General features: G+C 44.1%; 1 protein-coding gene across 1 annotated transcript; it reads left to right on the top strand.

The window, feature by feature from the left end:
* Window positions 1-1,247: 1,247 nt before the first annotated feature.
* On the top strand, window positions 1,248-5,904 carry LOC123150677 (protein ecdysoneless homolog). The gene is made up of 5 exons (XM_044570511.1): window positions 1,248-2,484; window positions 2,762-3,094; window positions 4,251-4,390; window positions 4,663-4,823; window positions 5,588-5,904. The coding sequence occupies exons 1-5, from the start codon at window positions 1,319-1,321 to the stop codon at window positions 5,765-5,767; spliced, it is 1,980 nt and encodes a 659-aa protein (XP_044426446.1). The 5' UTR covers window positions 1,248-1,318; the 3' UTR covers window positions 5,768-5,904.
* The last annotated feature ends 202 nt before the right edge of the window (window positions 5,905-6,106 follow it).

Raw genomic sequence — 6,106 nt, 5'->3', positions numbered from 1 at the left:
GCTAGCCACTACGCCACTGTTGACTCCATGTTTACATAGGAGGCGCACCCTACTTGAGGTAAAAGACCGGAGTTTTTTTTTATTTCTCCATTTTTTCTTTTTTTTGTTTCTTTTGTTCTTTGTTGGTTTTCTTGTTTTTCTCTAGTTTTCTTTTTTGGTCATTATACTTCATTTTTTTCTTTTGCTTTTATTTTGGTTACTCTTTGTTTTTTCATGTTTTTTATCGTTTTTATGTTCTTTCTCATTTTCTTTCTTTTATTCTTCGTTTTTATCCTTTATCCTTTTTTGGTTTTGCTTTGTTTCTTTTGTTTTTTATTCTACATTTTTTGTATATGTCAACAACAATTTTCTAATACATGTTCAACATTTATCCAATACAAATTTAACATTTTTAGTACATAGTTAATATTTTTTCTATACACATTTTTACATTTTTAAATACGAGATTAACATTTTTTGAATGCATAATCAACATTTTTCTTGTTCAAACTTTAAACATTTTTCAAATGCGTCATTAACATTTTTCAAATACAAGATCAATCTTTTTCTATTATATGGTCAACATTATTTCTATGCACTTTTAGCAATATTCAAATGCTTTATCAACTTTTTTTGAAATGCAAGCTAACAATCTTTTGAATGGATGGTCAACATTTTTTCTATACACATTTAACATTTTCCAAATGCTTCATTAACATTTTTTAAATCCTGTTCAACATCTTTTGAAATGCTTGATTACCATTTTTACATACAATGATCCTTTTTTAGTGCATGGTCAACATTTTTCTATACACATTTAACATTTCCCAATGCTTGGTTAACATTTGTGAAATACTTGTTCAACTTTTTTTCAAATGAGCGATCAATATTTTTGTTTACATGATCGAAATATTTCATCATTTTTTCTTATACATGATCAATTTTTGGTATACACATTCAACATTTGTCAAATGCATGATTATCATTTTTCAAAACACTATGTAAATTTGTAATGTATATGTTTAGATTTAAAAGTGTAAACAAAAGGAAAAAATGGAATCAAGAAACGAAATAAAAACATGAAAAAAAACAGAAAGTAAAACGACTCGCTGAACGCGAGACATAGGCGCGCCCGAACAACAGTTCGGTGGTGCAGGTAGTCGCCGATGTCGATGGGCCGATTGTCCCATTCGGGCCTTCTCGCACCGCCGAAGTCGGCCATCACCAAACCCATATAGCGCCTTCTCGCGCACCGCCGAACCAGAGAGGCCCTTCTAAGCTCCGGAAGAGAGAACTCCCCGCGGCCATCAGCGCCACCGCCACCGCTACCCAAGTCCCCATGGCCGCCGCCGCCGCCGCCGCCTCCAACCCTTTCCCGTTCCCTCGCCGCCGGCCGCCGGACGACACGCTCTTCTACGCCGTCTACCCCCTCCCCCTCCCCACCGGCCTCCCCGCCCCGGCCCTCCTCGCCTCGCTCCAGTCGCTCCACCTCTCCCTCCTCTCCCACCTGGCCCCCTTCCTCGCCACCCACCTCTTCCACCGCGACCCCTTCGCCCTCTCCCTCCCCGCCGACCCGGCCGGCCCCTGCGCGGCCTGCGCCTCGCCGCCCGCCGCCCCCCACCTCCACGGCGCGCTCCGCTTCGGGGACTCCCTCCCCGACGAGTGGCTCGCCGTCGCCCTCCTCTTCGCCCTCACCCGCGCCTTCCCGGGCCTCGCCGCGCGCGCCTGGGACTCGGACGGCGACTTCCTCCTCATCGAGGCCGCCTTCGCGCTCCCGCGCTGGCTCGACCCCGACTCCGCCCCCAACCGCGTCTTCATCTTCCGCGGCGAGCTCCACATCCTGCCGCCCTCCCTCTTCCCGGACACGCCGTCCCTCCAGGCCGCCCTCGCCGCCGTCCACGATGACTCCGTCGACACCCGGGCCTCCGACGCCGTCCAGGCCGCCATCCAGCGCCGCATCGCCGGGATGCCCGAGCGGGCCGCCGAGAACCTCCACACGGCGCGCGTCACCGTGCCGGCGCCCGTCGCCAAGGTGCTCAGGGAGGAGCCCTGCTTGATCGCGCGCGCGGTCGAGGGGTTCTACGACCGGGACATCGACACCATGAAGCACGCCGCGAGGATGGACAAGTTCCTCAAGGGCCCCGGCGGAGAAGGGGTTGACATGGTGAGGACCTCCGTGCGGATGACGAAGGCCATGTATGGCCAGCTCATGCAGCAGAGCTTCCAGGCGCCCAGGGGTTACCCCATGCCGAGGAGCGAGGAGGGTCCGGAGAAGTGGGTGGAGGCAGAGCTGGGGATGAAGATTGCGTGTGGGTTCGAGATGATGTACCAGGAGAGGCGGCACGAGGCGGAGGAAGGAATGGGGAGCACATGGGAGGTTTACAAGAAGAGCTTGGAGGCGGCTGGGTGTTTTGAGGGGTTGCTTCCTGGTTCCAAGGAGTATAAGAGGGTCATGGAGAATGCAATGCAGTATTACAAGAGCTCGAGTTCGTTCTCGCGAACAAGGTAAATTTTGTTGCTCATAGTTGTGGATTTACCTATGTCGGAGCGTGTTAGTGTGTTACCATTTATTCCTTTATTAGTTTCAAACCTTAAAAATTATGTTATCTATCTGTTTCTTCTGCAACTACAACGGTGAGAACTAATAGATTCTGTAATGGACAGTAGTGAGTGCGATCCAACATAGTTCTTCAGGCCACCTGGTTTAATAGGTCATGAACTCAATAGCCATCTATAGTATGAAATTCTGGCAGTGTTCTGATACTTCTGCGGTACTTCACAGGGAGATGCTAAGTGCACCGGTGCGTCGAATTGATGAAATCCTTGCGATGCCGTACTCGGCAGAAGATCTTCAAGGCATTAATCTTCCCCCGAGTGATGATGATTCTTGGCTGCGTAATGGGGAGGATGAATTGAATGCAGAACTTCAGGAAAGGCAGAAGGAAATGGAAGAGTATGCGGCTGTAAAGAAGAATAGAAGAAGTCAAAAGCAAAATGTCTCCAGCAGTTCAAGCTCCCAGCCAAGCGAGTTTAATCTTGGAGAAATCACAGAGTCCATGCAAGATTTTGTTCGCAAAATGTCGAGTTTCGAGGGAGCTGAAGTTCCCACAAACAGGTTCTCTTATAGACTCATTTGTAATCTCTGTTCAATGCTTAGGCTCCTTTTGGTATTGCATCTGCCTTCCAGAAGCATTTAGTAACAGTTTGTTGAAAGCATCTTTATTTTTATCCCTAGCAAATTATTCCAGAGTGCCGCACAACAACCAGACGTGCACTTGGTTCTCAGTTGCTCATATCTTCGAATAATTTACCTTTGCTTGTTAAAATAATTACCGTTGTACTCCCTCCGTCCGGAAATACTTGTCCTCGAAATGGATAAAATGGATGTATCTATAACTAAAATAAGTCCAGATACAACCATTTGGAGGACAAGTATTTCCGGATGGAGGGAGTATGTACATAAGGATCATACACTATTTTCTTTCTGTACCTACGTTTGGCCCTGAAGTTAAAAGTTTAAACCACCATCAGGAAGGAGAGGCATGGGATGAAACATTTTAGTGTGAGCATCTGTATCTACAGATATAATCTTTTGTCAAACAGGAATCAAAATGCACTAACTTGCATGTTAAGTAACTTTATCTTATTTCGGTGAAATGTGTACGCCATCTGGAAACATTGAACAGAAAGTAAAGATGAAAAATGTGAAATGCAAACTGGTAGAGGCTTAGATAGAGAGGTAGCATTATGCTGAATTTAATTTCTACTAGGTGGAAATCATGTAAACACAACACTATAGCGCAACCTTATAGTATGATTTATTAATTTATTGCGTTGGATACATGTTATGGTTCATGTTTCACAGCTTATCAACCCTGACATTTGATAAAAGAGCATTGTTTGCTGCTTTTACAAAGCACTATCAGGGTTTATGCCTTTTCCCAATAGATATAGTAGCTCCATTTCTCAGTGTGCAATAGATCAGCAGTTATACCTTTGCAATTGGGGCTTCATAAGGGATGATTCTTCACGTAATCAGTCCTTGAGCATAAATGACTTCAAAGAAGTAGTATGTGATTAGAGATTATTTCCCTGGCAGAAAGCCTACGTGACATTATTTGTCTAGCACATTAGAGATGAAATATATTTCTAGGACTTGTTGTGTGTAACAATCTGGGTATAATTACACTTCTTCGCTGTAGCCATTTAATTATGCACCTTCTCAACTGAATTGGTTATTTAGTATTGATCTATTAATTTCGCTCATGTAGGGAAGACACGGAGACAGTAGACCTTGATGTCAACCTGTTCTTTAAGGCCATGGAGTCGGTGTTAGGAAGAGCTTCACAAGAGGAAGCTGGCGATGGTACTGAAGCTGGTAGAAAATCCTCCTCGTCTGAAATGGACTTTGGTATGCCCCCTTCATCCAGTTCTCATTTCCTCATTAGTATCTTGCTTGAACATTGTTAGCCAGTACTCCCTCCGTTCCATAATTCTTGTCGTGGTTTTAGTTTGTATCCTTTGACTACCTTCTCATAGATAAGTTGATAAGTAATATATATACTTAATTCAGTTTTCCACAATATTCTCCTATCTTTGTTGCATTAGTCGCCACTTTGGTTTAGGGATTCTTGTTTGCTGTGAACTGCGTGTTAGAAATTAAAAGTGGTTTTGATGGTGCAGATGATTCTGATTTCGAGAACGATTCTGCTGAAGAAGCTGGTGAAAAGGATATGGATGATTCTTTCATGGAATCATATTCAGATGCTTTGAATGACGAGCTAAGTAAGACTACCATTGAGGAAACCTTTTCTCGAGCACAACGCCCTAGCACCAACAGTGAGGTAAACTTCCTTCAGGGCCTTGTAAGCTTTCGTCTTGCCATCTTATGTTCAGGATAGGCCACTACCATGTGGACTGCTTGCTCAAACTTATTAATTTTGATAAACTATTAGTATTGTTAGTTTGTTAAACTATTTGTAGGCTAGGTTTTAAGAAAATAAACAAATAATTGGAAGTGTGATTTTGAATAAGGCTCATTCTTAAATTGCATGTTTAGCATGTGGGGATTTAAATTACACATACTCAAACGGCTTAAGATCATGAAGATTCCAGTAGAACTTCGTCAAGCATTAGGAGTCTTTAGTGGTCAAAGTGACTAATATATTTCTACCATGCCGCGAACATGTAAGGATGTCAATATATCATGCTATGTGTGAACACATGAAGCCACATGAGTTGACTAGTTGGATATCAGATATGCGTAACAAAGTGTCCAAACCCACGAAGTCCATCATTTAGCTGCATGCGTCTTTTTTTCCCCAGTTAATACCAAACACAGAACTATTCAAGGATAAATCAGTAAATAAATGTAGATAATCTCATGACTTCTGTTTGTGCATTTCTGTTCTCCCAGATATCCAAGTTCAATTCTGTATCCAGCTTTACTTGTCGTGTTGGTGGTCTATCTGCTAACAAGAACAGAAATTCCATATTTGCACTTGTGTCATATCAAATTCTCAGTTGCAAACTTGATGCCTGTATGATTCTGGCTAGAGTTGTTGTCCGATTTAACTAATCAGCAGTGTGTTCTTGTTTTGCTTTGCAGGGTCCCTCAAATGCTGCTGATAGTGATGATGGGGAGATGGCCCCAGTTGATGTGAACTTGAACCTTGTGGAGAGCTTCCTCAACTCGTACTCGTCTCAGCAGGGCCTTCCTGGCCCAGCCTCGAACCTGCTTGGACTTATGGGTGTAAAGGTACCACCTCCGGATGGTAAAAAGCCGTGATTTTGTGGTGTTGGTGTAGACTCGTTGGTGTACACTAGAGATTTCAGGACCGTAGGAAGAAGCAGCAATGTTATAGTGTTACGTACCGGGGTCTTATGACCTGCTTCTAAATTTGCTGTGAAACTGTTATCTTCGTACACTCGCTGTCTGTAATGTAATCTCACTGCTGTACACTATATGCAAAGCCCGGGCTGTACTACGTGTCATACAGGTTATGAACCACACAGGTTATGAAGATGTCTCGGGCCATGTCCAATGCGGTGGCAAGTACAGGCGCTAGGAGTCATTTTGCCCGTGCAGGCTTCGCTACGGGTCACGGGTTCAAGTCCTGGAAACAGC

This window comes from Triticum aestivum, chromosome 7A, assembly GCF_018294505.1.
Source record: "Triticum aestivum cultivar Chinese Spring chromosome 7A, IWGSC CS RefSeq v2.1, whole genome shotgun sequence".
Taxonomy (NCBI): domain Eukaryota; kingdom Viridiplantae; phylum Streptophyta; class Magnoliopsida; order Poales; family Poaceae; genus Triticum; species Triticum aestivum.
Note: the sequence above shows the minus strand (reverse complement) of the source record. Positions and strands in the feature narration are given on the sequence as shown.